Source organism: Macrobrachium nipponense, chromosome 13 (assembly GCF_015104395.2).
Source record: "Macrobrachium nipponense isolate FS-2020 chromosome 13, ASM1510439v2, whole genome shotgun sequence".
NCBI lineage: Eukaryota > Metazoa > Arthropoda > Malacostraca > Decapoda > Palaemonidae > Macrobrachium > Macrobrachium nipponense.
Window position 1 is genome coordinate 92,179,887 of NC_087206.1, and position 18,895 is coordinate 92,198,781.

The 18,895-nt window shown below is 37.0% G+C and overlaps 1 protein-coding gene across 1 annotated transcript; it reads left to right on the forward strand.

Annotated features, from left to right (window-relative positions):
- The first annotated feature begins 1,637 nt into the window (after positions 1-1,637).
- On the forward strand, positions 1,638-14,886 carry LOC135225208 (pancreatic triacylglycerol lipase-like). Its single transcript, XM_064264518.1, has 9 exons — positions 1,638-1,806; positions 5,107-5,467; positions 5,850-6,004; positions 8,230-8,327; positions 9,148-9,301; positions 10,369-10,481; positions 12,125-12,248; positions 13,534-13,708; positions 14,191-14,886. Exons 1-9 carry the CDS (start codon positions 1,776-1,778, stop codon positions 14,255-14,257), a joined length of 1,278 nt encoding a protein of 425 aa, XP_064120588.1. The 5' UTR covers positions 1,638-1,775; the 3' UTR covers positions 14,258-14,886.
- Positions 14,887-18,895: the final 4,009 nt, after the last annotated feature.

Here is an 18,895-nt window from a genome sequence, read left to right on the forward strand (position 1 = left end):
ATCTAGGTAAGTTATCAAGCTACAGTGAATTCTGTGTACCCTTTTCATTGATGACAAAGGGAATTCTATGTACCCTCTTCACTGATTAGGAATTTCCTCTCTTCTCTCTCTCTCTCTCCTCTCTCTCTCTCTCTCTCTCTCTCTCTCTCTCTCAACCTAATTTTCCAAACTGCGTCATCTTTACGTCAAGTCTTGAGAATGTCTAGTTAAAGGTTGTTATATGATTTTGTTCAATTCTGTTCAAAGCTTGCAGTTTAGCTTAGCCTGATTAAACCCGAATAACGATAATAATAATAATAATAATAATAATAATAATAATAATAATAATAATAATAATAATAATAATAATAATAATAATAATAATAATAACGATATTGTAGATTTCTGTAGTTTGTTGTTATAGCAATACAGAATTCTCTACCCTTTGAGTGGTATAACCATCAAAAGCTAATCAGTCGACGTAGAAATGTCTTAAAATGATCAAATATAATAGACTTCTGTACCCTTTGTTAAACTACTACTACTACTACTACTACTACTACTACTACTACTACTACTACTACTACTACTACTACTACTACTACTACTACTAATAATAATAATAATAATAATAATAATAATAATAATAATAATAATAATGGAGAAACAAATCCACAGTCAAGTATGGGTACAACATATATTTTAAAAAAGTAACTATTAATACCCATACATAACTGTGGATCTGTTTCTCCTTTTCAAGACTCATGCTACCATGAGTATTGTTCATTAATAATGATTTTAAGATTCGATATCGTCTATTTCTGTCTGTTATATTCGACACAACATGAAGAATGTTGCATATACAGTCATGACCAGTCTTTTAAACACGACCATGTGCCATGTTATCGTATTCTCCCAGAAGTGTTAGTTACCACGCTGTAAGTTTCCCAGACACTATTGAAGATATTTTAATATAGATTTCGCTCAGGCCTTTTTTTTTTCTTTTTTTTACGTAGAGGCGTATTAAGGAATTCTCAAATATTGATGATAGCTTGTTAATATAACTTTCTAGATTATATGAGTACTTACCTCAAATGTAATTTCTCCTTTTTCAGACACCATTAGACTTATTTTTTTATTACCTGCTTTTTATTGTAGGTTTTCTTCAATATTTTTTTTTAGTTTCTACCTTGAGGCGTATTAAGGATAAGGCAATTCTAGAATGTTGGTGATAACTTGTTAATGTCATGTCACTTTTCTAAGCATTTAGTTTCTCGATACAAACAATTTCTCTAGTTACCAGTTTATGCCTGAAGTTCCCCCACCCCTTCCCCCCAACAAATATATATATATATATATATATAGATAATATATATATATATATATATATAATATATCTATATATATATATTATATATATATATATATATAATATAAATATCATATACATATATATTATATATATATATATATATATATATATACATAAATATATACATATATATTTCTCATATTACATAACGAGACCCCAATGCTTGTAACACACAAACAACAATTACAGTAATGCTTAACGAGCCAGTTTAGTAAACAGACCAATCTTCGTTCACCTTCTTCAACTGGTAACGTTGCCCAGTTCTTCAAAAGGTGTCTCGTCTTACGAAAGACGCCATAAACACACAAGCTTGAAGGTTGAAGCTTCGCTTTTGTGTCAGTCGTCTGACAGATACGACGTCTGACAGACGCTGTTTTGTGATTTTTGTGCAATTTATGTTCCCGGTCGATCGACCGTCTTCACAATGCTACGGTTTTGGTTTATTGTCTTGACTGGTAAGGTTTTTGTGGTTGGCATTATCCTGTGTTTATTTTTCCGTAAACCATTTGCTTTTGTTGTTAATGTTTTTATCATCAAAATTGATTCAGTTGTGGTCTATCCTTTATAGTGTGATTATTTTGCCTTGCCAATGTGATTCACGCGTGGCTTTGCCTTTGGCAATTTTAACATACAAAAGGTGGCTCAAGACTTGTCATAGCCTTTTATAGTTTTTTTTATTTTTTTATTTTAACTTTTAAAGGCATTCAGACTTTATCTAGCCTTTGAGAATGTCAACATTGGAAGGCGGTGTCCAGACGTGTCCTATCCTTTATATTTTCTTTCATTTTAACTGGCAAAGGTGATTAAGACGTGGCTGAACTTTTATAAGGTGATCATTTTAATTTGCAAAGGTGATCCTGATGAGGCCTAGCCGTATGAGTGTTTTAACAAGCAACGGTGAGTCACTTTATCAAGCTTTTGAGTATTTTAACATTGGAAGGTGATTCAGACATACCCTAGCCATTTATAAAGTGTTTCTTTTAACTTGCAAAAGGTTTTAATTCTAACTTTTTATAAGGCGATTCAGGCGGGGGAATACCCTTTGAATATTTCAGCATGCAAAGGTGATACAGACGTGGCCTAGCCTTATAAAGTAATTATTTTATTATTCAAGGGGGACCTTGGCTTGGCCGAGCCTTTTGAGTATTTTAACATGCAAAGGTAATTTAGACGTGTCCTTGCCTTTATAAGGTGAATATTTTAACTTGCTAAGGTGATTCAGACGTGGCCTACCCTTTTGAGTATTTCGACAAGGAAAGGTGATTTAGAGGTTTCATATTCTTTATATGGTTAATATTTTAGCGTGCAAAGGAGATTTCTGCCGACTGGTGGAAACTTAGTGTGAAGATGTGTATTATAAGAAATGCGTGTCTATATCAGGATTATTTTTGATTTGGTACCAGTATCTCTTGCAGCGTTTAGTAACCTTCCCGTGACAGTGAACTTTGAAATCATACTGCGAACATCTCCGTAACAGTAAAATTGCTTTATTTCAGGTTGCTTACTAAGCACGTGGAGTGAACTTTTCAACAAAGCACAAGAAATAAGTATCAGAAAATGTTATGAAAGTACAAAATTATTCTTTTCTCTTGGCAGAAGCCATACATTTTCTTCTACTGCTTATTTGGTGTTTTGTGGAATTCTGACCATTGTCTACGCAAATCATTTGGCGTATTCTCCCGCCCCGTAGCATATAGCCTTCGTAGTGAGCTGGTGCTGTCAGAGGTGCACTATAGGCAATGCTTAAGGTTCTTTATAGCGTCCCTTCGGCACCTAACTGCAACCCCTTTTTTATTCCTTTTACTGAACCTCCACTCATATTCTTTAATCTTGCCTTCCATCCTCTCTAAACAAATTTTTAAAATTTTATTATAAAAAATCCTTTTACATTGTTATATGAATTTACATTTATTTATAAAATAGCTTAACTCTAACGATTGATTCATATCGCAACTGCTAGGTTTTCCTCCTGCTGCACCATTCAGTCTTGTCAATATATTCTGTTCTATTCTTTTAACATCACGATGGAAGACATTTCATACTAACTCAAAGAAGGTGTGTGACCCCAGTGGGTCCTCAGGATTAAGGTGGGAACCAAGATGAGAATTACAGCATTATCAATAGTTTTAGCTCATAAATCACTAGATAAGCAGTGCGCACGTGTTATTTCTCACCTTGGGAACAACTTCATGAGAGGGATGAAATCCTAATAGACTCCTTAAAAAAGGGAAATATATAGAAAAATGACTAAGGCAGCCTGTGTCAATCTGACTAATGGGGCTTGGGGCTTGCTCTTGATATCCCACGAAGTTATCATAGCAACTCTCTTAATGTCATTTTTTTTTTTAAATTGTTTGATTTTCGATGATATCCGTGACAAAAAAAATCCATGATTACCCGAATATCTCGCAGGGAACCCAAATTGTAATTTTCGATGATATCCGTGACATAAAAATCCATGATTACCAAGAGTATCTCGCAAAGAAACCAAATTGTAGAACGTAACTCTTTTTAGTGTACGGTAACTGAATCACTGAGTGTAGGATTTACTTAATATCGACCGTAGCAATAACTAAAGACTTTTATTGCGTTTAAGAGCAGAATGGGTTATGGCACTTTATAATTTTAAGATTAAAATTTTGATAATTTGGTATTTAAATGTCTACCTCACAAGCTCTAGGGTTGCAATTCCCTCCGAAAGTCTAGGATTTTCAAGAATGATTTGACAGTTCGAAGATTGGTTTGACAGGACACAGCACCCGAATGCGGGATGGCTTGGAAAACATACTACTGATGCTAAATGCTCATGAAACAAATGTTTCTAAAGAAGTGTTCCATTGTTTGTCTGTCCGGAGCACACTGCAATATATGCCAGCTTATAGTAAAATTGGTTAGGTAGGATATAGCAACAAACTAGGGTTTATTTGAGCAGATACTAGTGTTCAGTTTCCTATGGTCATAAAACGGCTGTTTTTCAAAGACTTTTATCCTGTTTGTCTGTACAAGAGCACATTGCGTCATTTCCTCAGCTTATAGTAAGGTTATTTATAGATTTCATAAACTTTATTTTTACTATTACTGATCTGACGAAGCGATGACTGTAGGCAATGGCTAAAAAGACGTATTACAGAAAGCTAATGTAGCTCAGCACCCCCCCCCCCCCCTCTCTCTCTCTCTCTCTCTCCTCTCTCTCTCTCTCTCTCTCTCTCTCGTGCTTTACAAGGTTTTTTTTTCTTTTTGCTGCTTGACATTCAAAAGTATCTGGTTTAAAGTAGAGAGTCCTGTATATGTTGAGGTTTATTCTTTTTGAGTTTGGTAATGGTTTTTGATTTTTTAATTAAATTTAAATATAATCTGCAGTTATTGTGAAATTCTGGATAGCGTTATGTAGACCACATCATGGGTAAAACAGTGTGCATGAAATTTTTCATCTGAACTTATATTTAGCTATCAATATAGCCTTTTCACCTGTTGAGGAGAGATGAGGACTACGCTGGGAGACATACTATGGGGGTGGAGGTGCAAGGAAGAAGAAGAAGAGGGAGACCAAGAAAGAGATGGAAGGACTGTGTGAGAGGAGACTTACATGAGAAGGGAATTGATGAGGCAGAAGCGCAGGATAGAAATAGATGAAACGGCTCATCCGAAACGGCGACCCCATATAAAAATGGGTACAAGCTGGGAAGAAGAAAGATCAATATAGCATTTTCCCAGTAATCTTTATTTTAACTTTTTATTTTTCCACCAATTTTCAGCAATTGCTCTAGCCAGTTGGCATGTAGTTGGCGAAGCCCCTGCCTCCAACCCTGGGCAGCTTCCTACCATCAGCCACAGCAAGAAAGTTCCTGCCATCAGCCTTGGGCAGCTTCCTACCATCAGCATTAGCAAGAAAGTTCCTGCCATCAACTTTGGGCAGCTTCCTGCCATCAGCATTAGCAAGAAAGTTCCCGCCATCAACCTCGGTGACTACCCAACAACTGAATTCCATCTTGATGACGTCGCCAGCTTCTTTGGTATTGAAGCTGGTTTCAAAAAAAGCTTCAGAGTGCTGGATTTGTACAGAACTATAGGGCAACTGGGTGCTCTGGACGATGTCAAGTTTCTCCTGTGGACGAGGTCAGTTTTAATTCCTTCTCGGGGAGATGTTAATCTTGGTTATTAGTGGGTATAATTAAAGCAATTTCTAGGTTCATCTGGCCTCCTGAATTTACCTGTTTTTAATCTTATTCCACTAATTGTGATCTGGAAACAAATCTTTCGTTTATACCAACTGCAAATAAAATTTTATGACCAAAGGATACAGTAGGCGGCGCCGTAGTGGTACTTGGTTGGATACATTTGGTATAAATCTGCTGTAAGTGTTCATAAGTAAATAAAATATAAAATTTGCCATACCCTTGGTACCATTACAAGGGTACAGTTTTAACCAACTCAAGTTATTGTCTTCAGGTCAAATTATAATTTCTCGACCTAAAAAATCCGGTGTTTTTTTTCCCAGGTCAAACACCGGTGATGATGACTATTATAATCTCCAGCCAGGAAACCTAACCAACCTGGCGCTCTCGCCCTTTGATCCATCATTTCCCACGCTCATTATCTTCCACGGTTTTGCCGACAACGGAAAGAATACTTGGATCTTGCATGCAAAAAAAGGTATTAGTTTAATTGCAGGGATCTTCATCGGCATAGAATATCTTTCATAGATTTTCAGTGTAATCAGCCCAGGCGTTAAATTACATGCTTACGCAGGCGTTAACTTCTACAATTTAGCTTTTAAAGTGACTTTCTTTGAGTAACATGACTAAAAACGTCATGTTCACATATTTTGAATTTTTGGGCTAATCCATAAAACAATATTTCTTTTTTATTCTGTTTAACTAGTGTTCAATGGAGGCAGCAGTTTTCTGTTGCACATGGAGGCAGCAGTTTTCTGTTGCACATGGAGGCAGCAGTTTCATACCGTATTTTGCGCCCTTTTTATACTGTATTTGGAAGGTTAATTGTATACTTTAAGATTGTTTTATATTTTACTGGAAGACTGTTCTGGGAAAGTTTTATACTGTACTTGGATGTCTGTTCCAGAAGAGTTATACTGCACTGGAAGACAAAACTGTTTTATACAGTTTACACCTCATGCAGTGCACTGTAGGCATTACTCAAGGTTCTTTACAGCCTGCCTTCGGGTCCCTAGCTGCAACCCCTATTACTCCTTTTACTGTACCTCCTTTCATACTTTCTTCCATCTTACTTTCCACCCTCCTAACTGTTGATTCATAGTACAACTGCGAGGTTTTCTTCCTGTTTCACCTTCCAATCCATTTACTGTCAATTTCCGTTTCAGCGCTGAATGACCTTGTAGGTCCCAGTGCTTGGCCTCTAGCCAAAATTTTATTCAACTATACTGCACTGGGAGACTAAAATGTTTTTTTCTACTGTATATGGAGCCAGATTTCTACTGTATTTGGAACTAGTTGTATTGGAGCCAGGTTATACTGTATTTGATGACAGTTTACATTGCTTATGGCGCCTGATTTATCATTAATTTGCCGCCACTTTTTACTGTATTTAGAGGCAGTTTTATACATAATTTTAAGATAAGTATATCTTGGTTTTACCAGACCCCTGAGCTGATAAACAGCTCTCCTAGGGCTGAAGGATTAGATATTTTCTTCGTGGCTAGGGACCAATTAGTTACCTAGCAACGGGACCTACAGCTTACTGTATCACATTATATCGAGAAATTAATTTCTAATTAGACATAAATTCCTCTGATTCTACATTGGCAGTGCGGGTAATCGAACTTGCGACATTCGAATTTGCAGGCGAGTACGTAACACACCCATCCAACGAGGAACCTATTCTTAATTTTAAGACTGTTTTATATTGTATTTGGAGTCGGGTTAAAACAACCTTTTTTTTTTTACTGCATATGGAGCTAGTTTTCTATTTTATTTGGATAGTTTTATTGGAGCAGGTTATACTGTATTTGAAGACTGTTTATATTGTATATGGAGCCAGTTTTATATCATATTTGGTGTCTGGAAGAGTTTTATACTGTACTGGAAGACATTTTTATACCGTAACTTTAAATTGCTTTGTACTGTTTGAAGACTTGTTTAATACTGTATCTGAAGACTGTTTAATACTGTATCTGAAGACTGTTTAACTGATCTGAAGACAGTTTATACTGTATCGAAGACAGTTTAATCTGTATCTGAAGACTGTTTAACTGTTTACTGAAGACTGTATCTGAAGATGTTTAATACGTATCTGAAGGACAGTTTAATACTGTATCTGAAGACTGTTTAATATGTATACTGAAGACTTTAATACTGTATCTGAAGACTGTTTAATACTGTATCTGAAGACTGTTTAATACTGTATCTGAAGACTGTTTAATACTGTATCTGAAGACTGTTTAATACTGTTTAATACTGTATTTGGAGACTATTTAATATTTTATTTGGAGACTGTTTGATGACTTGTTTAATTCTGTATTTGGAGATGGAAGACTGGTTTATACTAATATTTGAGGACTTTATAATGTATCTGGTGTCCGCGGAATCAGGAATTTTTTTGGTGATAGAAATTAATTTCTCGATATATGGTTCGGATCCTACAAACTTTAGGCCCCGTTGCTAGGTAACAAGTTGGTTCCTAGCCACGAAAAATTATCTAATACTTCAGGCCAGCCATCGGAGAGCTTTTAATCAGCTCAAGTGGTCTGGTAAAACTAAGATACTCAACTTTGTCAGTTGTGTACTGCATATGGAGGTTTTGTACTGTATATGAAACCAGGTTTTGCACTGTATATGTAGACTTTATGATTAATATGGAGCCAGTTTTATACTGAAATTGAAACCAGTCTTACTTTTCAGCGTTACTCGAATTGCAACAATGCAATGTTATTTCTGTCGATTGGTGGACTCTAGTATTGCACCCTTGGTACAGAGAAGCCGCAATGAACAGCTTTAAGGTTTGTGGAATAATTTTGTGATAATTTGTCCTTTCTGTCCTGACATTCTGATATTCTTCATAACGTTTGAAATGGATTAGTTTAGCGTCCGAATCAAAATTTAAAAGGGGCCCTTTCGGTAGTTAATTTCTATTTCCCGCTCTAGATTCATTAAAGAAAAATAGTTTAAAAGAAATATCCAGGTCAAAAGTTTGTTTCCCCAAATACTTTCAAGGACAAAACTATGGCAAATTCTTTCAAGGGGCTGGGTTTCCCATAATGCTCAAGAACTGTTTTTCTTTTTTCTGAATTCTCTCAAGAGGTACTTTTTTTTTTTTTTTTTTTCCCTTAATATTTAAAGGCTTTTCCTAAATTCTATAGAAACTGCAAATACTCAACGGATACCTCTCAAGAAACCCTTTTTTTTAGGGGGCGAACTTTAGTTAAATAGGGAATTAAGAGTGTGAAAATCTCTGAAAGTAATTGACTACTTTTTTTTTTTATTAGTTCTGTCACTTTTATACTAAGAGGTTCTTTGTTGAGTGCAAACTGTCTATTTTTTGATCAATTTCCAAGAGACCCAGGCTTGTTGTATATACGAATTTAAAAAAATAATAATTTCACCAAGTTAGGAGTCCTTGTTAAAAGAAATCTGTATTTTATGCTTGTTTCCAAAAGTTCTATGCTAGTTTATGTATGAATTTACAAATACTTCAGTATTGTTTTTATTTTATTTCGTTTACCAAGTTAAGGGTCCTTTCTTAATATGGTTTTCTTGTGTGTACTAGTTTACGAATATTTTGAAGTTTTAAAATATTTCAATAAGCTTAAATTCTTTCAGGTGGCCAACTACACAGCCGGCTTTATAGACTGGCTGAACGAACAGACTGGCTTACTCCCTTCTAATATTCACATCACTGGGCATTCGTTAGGAGCCCACGCAGCTGGCTTCACTGGGAAGTATATTAAATGTGGTCAGATTGGGAGAATCACCGGTGAGTTCAGCTCTTAAGAGGGGGCTAGACAGCCCTCGTTTGCCCTATTATATAGTTAGATCACGTACAGTTCTAATTTCTGTTGCTGTGAAGGCAGAGGATGTATAAAGACACTTTGATTTTTCGGATTTCACCCCTAAAGGCCTGTCCACACGAGCGGGCCTGATCGGCGTGCTCCGGGGTTGACGGGCAAATTCTGGCGGGCTTACCCATGAATGTTGTTCACACGGGTGAGGCGATGGAGAGGTGGGCGTGTCCGTCGATGCTAGTAGAAGATAGTGTAGCATGATAATTGCTTTGTGTGTGATGAAAAAGAAGAGAATATGGTGCAAAGAAGGGCTCAGTAAAAAGAAATGTATATGGTTAACGTACGTCTGCCAGGGTCGAAGTTCAAGCCATCGGGCACCACCATGGTGATTTTGCTACAAGGCCCATCGGGCAATTTGACGGTTTGCCCGTAAAGTGTGCCCGTTAGAGGGAAAGTCCGCCGATCAGGCCCGGTCGTGTGGACAAGCCTTAATAATTAGTTATGAAAATGTTGAGTCGGGAATGATTAAAAATCCGCCGAGATGAAATTTTTGTTAATTTCTGTCTGTTTTGAAATACTCCATCCATACTGTTTTTTTTTTATTTTTTTTTATTGCGGAACAGATAATTTCTTTAAGTGTAATATCATTCCCAAACTGTTTAAGATTGCGTTTCATCTTATAAACTTTTTTGGTATGAGAGTTCGGAGAAGGCAATTTTTTGAGACCTAGAATGTAAATATTGTTACTTATCACTAATCACAAAAATGTGTAATATATTCAGTCAAGCTTGTTCGTCTAAACAATTAATAATTAAAGATAAAGTTTATCAGTTATCTGAAATTTAGTGCGAAGATATATTCGGACAAAATTTACTTTTATTCTTCAAAGCTTCAGCAATTATAGTTCATATTTTTTATACTCATATCTTTTGGTTCAAAATTAAAAGTGCATAATTTATATCAGGTGACTGTTCTTGAATTCATAGCTTCAATTTAATTGATCGCACTAGATAAGCTAATTTTACGTAACTGTTAACAGGACTGGATCCTGCAGGACCCCTGTTCTATTTTCGGGATGCCGACCACCGTATTGACAAGTCTCACGCAGCCTATGTAGATATCATCCATTCAAATAGCGGACAACTTGTCATGGTAAGTTCACTGTGGTTTCTACAATGAACGCTTTGTAACCAACCAGAATCCCGTGTACGTTAGTACTAGACTGAATTTTTGCCACGGGAAGGAAAAATACCTATGCAGTCTTATTTAACTATTGGATAGTTACTTTTTCATTTATGTATAGACAGTTTGTGTATGGACACAGGGCACTGAACTTGTGTATAATTATAATCAGTCAAAGGGCATTGGAACTTGGTGCATAGTTAATCACAGGGCATTGGAACTTTGTATATAATCAAAGGGCGTTGGAACTTATTGTATATCAGTCAAAGGGCATTGGAACTGTGTATAATCAAAGGGCATTGGAACTTTGTGCATAGTTAGCCACAAGGTATTGGAACTTTGTGTATAATCAGTAAAAGGGCGTTGGAACTGTGTATAATCATTCAATGGGCATTGGAAATGTGTAGAATCAAAGGGCACTGGAACTTGTCTAGTTAGTCAGTCACAGGGCATTGGAACTTTGTGTATAACGTCACAGGGCATTGGAACTTTTGTGTATAATCAGTCACAGGGCATTGGGATTGTGTATAATCAAAGGGCATTGAACTTGTGTTCATAGTTTTAGGTGGCACAAGGGCATTGGAACTTTGTGTATAATCAGTCACAGGGCATTGGGATTGTGTATAATCAAAGGGCATTGAACTTGGTGCATAGTTAGTTGGTCACAGGGCATTGGAACTTTGTGTATAATCAGTCAAAGGGCTTGGACCTTTGTGTATAATCAAAGGGCATTGGACCTTTGTGTATAATCAAAGGGCATTGGACCTTTGTGTATAATCAAAGGGCATTGGACCTTTGTGTATATGGGACAAAAGGGGCATTGGACCTTTGGTGTACGGGTCAACAGCATTGGAAAACAAAAAGTGGGCATTGGACCTTTGTGTATAATCAAAGGGCATTGGTTTGACTTTGGTTTGTACGTCAGGGCATTGGCATTGACCTTTTGTGTACTCAGGGCATTGGAACTTTGTGTATAATCAAAGGGCGTTGGAACTTGGTGTATAATCAGTCAAGGGCATTGGAAATTGTGTATATTTAGTCACATGCATTTAACTGAAATGTTTTTTCGGAGGTAGTTACTGTGAGGCTGGATGTCATGTATTACACTAGGTGCAATGCTCCTTCCTTTAATAAATTACTTAGAGCAGGTTGTTACCATATCATGGACACGATAGTATCTGAAGTGAATATCCTTGGTGAAAGGAACCACACGATTAAAAATAAAAAAACTTTGTAGGTTCCATCCCCCCCGCCCCCACTACCCCCGCCCCCAATCTCTACACCATTGGGCCAAATTCATCATAGATCCGTGGAAGTTCTGCATTAAGAAATATTTTTTAATGTAACCGCTCTGTTCTCATCTACATCACGTGACTAAGAATCTTACTCTTCTTCCTAAACGATTATCCCACCGCCACGTTATTTAAACATGTAACACCACAAGGAAGAAATGAAACTACTATAAATACTGACAGTTGTCAGCTTTATTGCTAAGCAGCCTTCACAGGACTGGTGGAAATTCACAGTACATACGAACATAGATGTTTGGTAACTAAGTACTTTCACATTAACAGGTGTAGGCGGAGGCCTTCTGAATTTTTTTTTTATTTCAGGGTTGCTATGGCTTGTACGAAGCCGTGGGACACGCCGATTTTTATCCTAATGGGGGAAGACACCAACCTGGATGTATTATTAGTGGGAATGCGACAATATTAGATGACTGGCAGGACTTGATGCGTAAGTCTCTTTTTCTCTCTCTCTCTCTCTCTCTCTCTCTCTCTCTCTCTCTCTCTAGTAGCGTGATTCTTCCTGTTGGCCTATAGTGAGTAGTATACGCAGACTCGTAGGTGGCAAAAAACAAAGCATTATAATCTCTCGTAGGGGGCTAGTGCCGTCAGTGCTCCTCATGCGGTACACTGTAGGGATTACTTATGGTTCTTAGCAGCGTACCTTTGGCCCTTAGGCCCCGTCCGCACGGCCGAGCTTTGTTCGATGTGACGTCAGAGGCGGAGAAACTGCGGTAGAGTTCCGACTTTACTCGCGGTTTCTCCGCTTCTGACGTCACATGGGACAAAGTTCGTCGACCAAAGCTTGATCGTGTGGACGGGGCCTTAGCTGCAACCTCCTTTCGTTCCTTTTACTGGACCTCCTTTCATATTCTCTTCAATCTTATTTAACACTCCCTCCTAAAAAATTATTCATGGTGCAACTGCGAGGTTTTCCTCCTGTTACACCTTTCAAACTTTTACTATCAATTTCCATTTCAGCGCTGAATGACCCCACTGGTCCCCGTGGTTGGCCTTTGGCCTAAATTCTCTCTCTCTCTCTCTCTCTCTCTCTCTCTCTCTCTCTCTCTCTCTCTCTCTCTCTCTCAAATAGTTGGGTTTGCACATCTGTGAATTTTATTTTACTTGAATACTGCACATCTATACTGGAGCAGTTTTCCTGTGCCTCTCTCAGCAGCTGTGGTTTTAACCCATAATTATACTTAGTGTTTGTACAAGTGTAGCGGGGCACAGTCTTGTCTTGAGGTGGTCTGATTCGGCGCTAATATTTGTCGAGAATTTGTATATGGTCTTCTTTGAGTGGGCCCCGTGGATAGTTATAGGCCAGCAAACTGTAATATGGTCTGTAATAAGTTATTAGCGTGAATAGCTAATCTGTGGAAGTCTGGAGAAAGGAAACTTCATTCAAATTTTAGTTAAGAATCTGTACGTTGACAACTTCATCCCGTATAGGGGCTTAGTGGACTAATCTCATGTAGGCATTGCTTAAGGTTCTTTGCAGTGTCCCTTCGGCCGCCAGCTGAAACCCCTTTCATTTCTTTTACTGTACCTCCATTCATATTCTATTCTTCCAACTTACTTTCCACCCTCTCCTAACAATCGATTCGTCCTTTTTTCTGTTAGTTGCAGTTTCACCTCTATTCCACATTCTATTCCACATTCTCGACAACTTTGCAATATTTAGATAGGATGTTATAAGTATTAAATAAAAAAAAAAAACTTTCTCACTCCTACAGACAACTGCAGCCACGCGAGAGTGACAGATTTTTGGGTTGAAAGCATAACTGCTCTGGAACCTTCGCAAATGTTCACAGCTTGGCCATGCCACGATTACGAGTGTTTCGCCAGTGGTCTGTGCACCGTATGTGGGCCACTAGGCTGCCCCCATATGGGTTTCCACGTCGAAAAGAGGTTAGTGATTGAAAACAGTCTTGCTTGGAGTTTTATTTTTCTTTTATTGGCCCTATCCCCAGATACAACTAGAAATTTATAAAAACTTTGATTTTTTGTTTAGTTTTGTTAAGTGTCGGAAAAAAGGTTTACTGCAGAAAAAAACCCTGTTAACCTTCAACTTGTCCCTACTTCATAGCGAAGATAAGATTGCTTGATGAAGTTGATGTTGATGCTTTTATATTTGTCTCGTCCTGATTTGATGGATGTCTTTAACTACTTGCTTATTTCTTATTACTCTGCAAGTTTCTTAAACTTTCTCTCTCTCTCTCTCTCTCTCTCTCTCTCTCTCTCATATGCCCAGCTTTCGTCCATATGTATGGTATGGTGTTGACTGATATTCAGTTGGGTATCAAAAAAGGGGGGTATCCCGAAGTAGGGATATTGGTAATCTTGCATTTTAAAGTATTTCAAAGGGCTCCCCTTCTTTTATTGCTTTCCAGCATGCATGGCATTTTCTACCTGAATACTCGGGCAGAACCTCCTTACGCTCAAGGCGATCAGCAGTAGCCAGACACGACGGAGAGCGCCATTCGAAACTTCAAGATTAGGTAAAACTAACTTTCACTCGGTGCTTTTTGTCAGCCTTTTCTCTGGAAGTTTCAGAAACGCCAGAACTTTGTCCAACCCGGGCTCGTTGTTTGAAAGGTACATTGTAAAATTTAACCCTTCTAAACACCATTTAAAACTGTGAATTTTAATTGTAGACTAGGTTCTTTTGTTTGCGAACTCTTGTACAGACTACATTTGCATTGCTTGTATTCATAGAAAGCTGCTTTTTTTTATTTTTCTGACTTTTAAATACTGAATAAACAGATTTTTGCTGTTTTTAGCCTTATCTGGACTTTTGATTTTGATCGCTATTGTGATCCATTTAAATTCAATAGTTTTAAGGTTTAATTAGGTCCAACAATGTTGTCAAGATTTTTTTTACTTAATCATTTTAAGGGAACCTCTTCTAAAAAGTGGAATTTTATTTGCAACTACTTTTACGGATACATATTAATTTTAAAGTTTATAATTGTAATATTTATTTGGATGTAATTCACTCTGTAAATCCCTTGTAAACGACTTTTAAGTTCTCCTTTTAAAGATTGTTTTTAATTTTAACATTTTGGAAATTAAAGGAAATAAGTTTTCTTCAAGTTTTAATTATCCGCTATACCTCTTGCCTAAAAAGTAACTTCAGTGCGCAATTTGGCCTAAAAAGTACTAAAAAGTACTGAGCAGGAACACTTAACAGGTGGGTCAGCCATTAGGGTTTTTTTTGGTCAGATATACAAATACTAGTGAGTTGTGCTGTAAAGAACACAGGGGTAATCTGCTACACCCTTGACAGGTGGCGTCTTCTTAATAGCTTTTATTGAGGTAGTGTCCTCTTGATAGATTTTTATAGCGATAGTGTCAAGAGTGTATATAAAAAAAAACCCAGGTAGTGATAACATCGGTATGCTGGTTGGTCGCATTTTTTTAAAAATTAATTTTCTTTAGATGTTTAAGAAAAAAGTATATGTAGGCAGCAAAAAATTTAGGTCAATATTTCACTTAAACTTGGTTGTCTACAGTTTTCTTTTTCTTAACCTATCGATACAAAGGCGAAAAATGCTTTATATCTCCCACTTTGACTTTATATTGCTTATTTGACTTATATTGGTTGTTGGTTCCGTTACAACATTTGTGGGCTTATTTGTATATGTTTAAAAGTTTAACGTAACACATGAGTTTTGTTGAATTATGAGCGCGTACCAGATATAAATGAGTTGCGTAACAATTTATCCTTACATAGTTTCTCGTTGCCATGTCGGCAAGCCATAAACAGAAGTGCTAGACAACTGATTATGTTGCGGGCTGAAGTAGGCCTTTTCATGACTCCCTTGTGCTCATGAATAGTTTAGGAGTGTCTTGGCTTTTCATGGTTCTGTTACTTAACTGATTATTCCTTAAGTGCAGGCCACAGTTGTCCCAAAGTTACGTAGGAAAATTGATGAGGTATCGTTTATTTAGGGGATAGTATCTAGGCTACTGGTTTAGTTTCGAGGGTTGCGGAGTTTGTGGTTCAATAGAGTCAAGAATTTGTCGGGAAAATAAGAAATTTAAAGGTAACTGAATAAAAGTGGCAATTGTGATAGTGAAACTAGAACAGCTGCTGTTTACAGGTTTGTCAGTAAGGCTTCACACTTCAAAAGTTCATTAATTTTACTTTAAAAGGTTCATTGCCTTGGCTAACTTTTATAGCATTGAAATTTTTTTTGTCAAACAATACCCCTCTGTTTGATTAGATTTGAAAAAAAGGGAAAGGAAATTATGATGTAACTAGTACATTACCTAATTCCGAACCTCTGTCAGTAAGGCTTTATCGTTAATGAAGGTAACGATACAGTATCTTTATTAAAATTAAAAAAAATGGAAAATAAGGAAAATTTAATATAACGAACCTGTGTTCATTGAAATCCTCTCTTGATAAGGCTTCATATTCCAGTCTCTAATAGGTTTAAATACTAAAGCACTGATAAGTCATATAGACAACGTCTGTTACGTAATAACTTTAAAATCGAAGAAGTAAATTTCGCTTGGGTTTTAATGCGTTCTTAATGTTGATTTACCTGTCAGTATAAAAAAAAACCCTGAAGAATGAGGTAACGGCTCGAGATAGCCACTCGTTAGCTATTTGGCTCTTGGATCCCCTCTGTGACCCGTTGCCCCTCCCGTCGGACATGGCCACTGAAGTTTATATCGAACGAGTTTCCGCTTTCATCAAACACTCAAGCTCTGTTGCAAGCTATTATGGGCAGTTTGTATTAGAAGTGTCTTTGAGTAGGACAATAGTTGCTAAAAAGAACAAGAGCCACTGTTACAGTGAAAGTTTATATAAAAATCCTTGTGTAGATTAGAAATTACGTACATCAGCAAGAGTCCTTGTTAGAATAACAATTGCCAACGCAAGCAAAATCTACAGGCACTGTTGTATTGTACGAGTCTTTGTGCAGAATAAAAATTGTCAATATGAACATGAGCTGCAAGTACTGTAGAATTGAGTCCGTCCTTATGTAGAATAAAACTTGTAAACATTAGCAAGAGCTGTAGGCAACCGTGGGATCGTTTGAGTCCTCGTGTAGAATAGAATAACAAATTGCCAACATGAGCAAGAGCTACAGGTGTTGAATTAAATAGGTGCTTTGCAATCAGCTTTTACGTTTTGGTAAGTTATAGTTTTCGATCCTTAGTTCTAAGGAAACCAAAATTATGTTGGCAGGCGTGGCAACACAATGTTCGAGTAACTTGGAAGTTCCTGTTATGTTCTTAGTGAATAATAAAAACGCATTCCTGTCAAAATTTAAGTGTGATCGATTAATGCTCGCATGTGGGTGAATAAATTAAAGGAATTTGTATCTTTGCCCGACTTCTCTATAGGTTGATGATTATCTGATGATCTGTCAGGTTAATTTTATTATCGTACCTTTTATCTTGTACTGTAGGTGACATCTAATACAGTAGGTGAATATTTCCCACCATTATGAACTAAAACTTTACCAAATTGTGTTTTAGAGCTGAATAAAATATGCAGTAGTATAACATGTCTTATTTCAACTGAGTGGAGACATTATATTTTAGATGTGCATTACGAATATTATTCACATAGCCTGTCGTCACAATTTCACGTGGAATGTTTTGTAGCTCAATATTTTTTTTCTAGAAATATATAAAGGTAACTTAGAAATTTTGTACCACGAAGGATGATCATAAATGGTAACTTCACTCTCGCTGTGGTTCGGAATCACTTAAAGCCGTTGGTCCCATTGTTGAATAACCACTGGTTCCATGCAACGTAGAACACCATACAAACAACTGGTAACTGCATACCTTGCTGGTTTCAGTCCTGGTTTCGTCAAGGGAATTACGTTGCCAGTCCCATCGGCTTCTGTATAATGAAACGATGTCATTACGCAATGTTGTACAGATTTCAAGTGACGCAATATTGCATAGAATTCAAGTGAATGTTGCACTTAAGAGATGTGGCGAGGAATTTAAGAATGTTGCAAAGATTTTTAAAAAGGTTGCACTTTCAATAACGCAACATTGCAAAGACTAAAAGAAGCAATATTGCAATGACTAAACTCAATTGTTGTACATATTTCGAATGACATTTTGACGTAATGTTCCATGACTATGCATCACACACAGTATCTTATTGAAAATAAGTTTTTGTTTTTTATTTTATTTTATATTTTTTATATTTTCTTTTATATTTTCTTTTCTTGCCCAATTACTCCTAGACAAAAACAAGCTAAAAGTGAACATATTCTCGGATAAATGCTGCAAATGTTCAGGAGTTTTAAGATCTAGATGGACGTGCAAATTGTAATAAATGGTTTCGCGTACCGAGAACAGGCCATAACGATCATGCTTTAGACTATCGAGCAATTTTGACCAGCTAGGTTGTATCTCTCTACTGTCTTGTTTCATTTCCTCTCTCTCTCTCTCTCTCTCTCTCTCTCTCTCTCTCTCTCTCTCTCTCTCTCTCTCTCTCTCTTCTCTCTCTCTCTCTCTCTCTCTCGTCTCTCCTCTCTACCTATAAAATAATCCTTTCAAACGAATTGTTTTGTTTTAGCCGTCATTTCGTAACTGAATTCCATAAGCTAAGTCAAGTGAGCTTTAACTTCTTAAGAAGCAATGAGATTTCCTTCAGATATATCTTGCAGTTCTTGAAACTTCGAGGTCGGGTCATGAGGATCATAGCCCTTGCACCTTGCCAAGGTGAAGTTGCAGGCTTATCTAATACTGGGGGTATTCTTTTATTCCCCAAGAAGAAGAAAATAGGCAAAGTTTTTTCCCTTTGGGCTAGGAAATGTAACAAGGTAACTAAAGCTGCGTCCACACGGTCGAACAATGTCCGACGGACAAACATTGTTACCAATTAACAATTGTGTGACGGTCTTTGCCTTATGAGCAGAGTAAAAGCAGTTTTTACAGCCTCATCTGGTACCACTGTTTGTTGCCAGATCTACTTCCATCGTTTCAACACTTTATGACGTCATCCTGCTTCGCCTATGATACGGTAACAATGTTTGTCCGTCGGACATTGTTCGACCGTGTGGACGCACCTTAAGACAGGTTTAATTATATATACCCGTAGGAGAGTAGTGCAGT

What these genes read in the sequence shown, in the direction of transcription:
- LOC135225208 (XM_064264518.1), top strand. Translation starts at nt 1,776, where the DNA reads ATGCTACGGTTTTGGTTTATTGTCTTGACTG. An exon ending in TCAGATTGGGAGAATCACCG is followed by an intron (nt 9,302 to 10,368) that starts GTGAGTTCAGCT and finishes AACTGTTAACAG; the next exon opens with GACTGGATCCTGCAGGACCC. An exon ending in GGTTTCCACGTCGAAAAGAG is followed by an intron (nt 13,709 to 14,190) that starts GTTAGTGATTGA and finishes ATTGCTTTCCAG; the next exon opens with CATGCATGGCATTTTCTACC.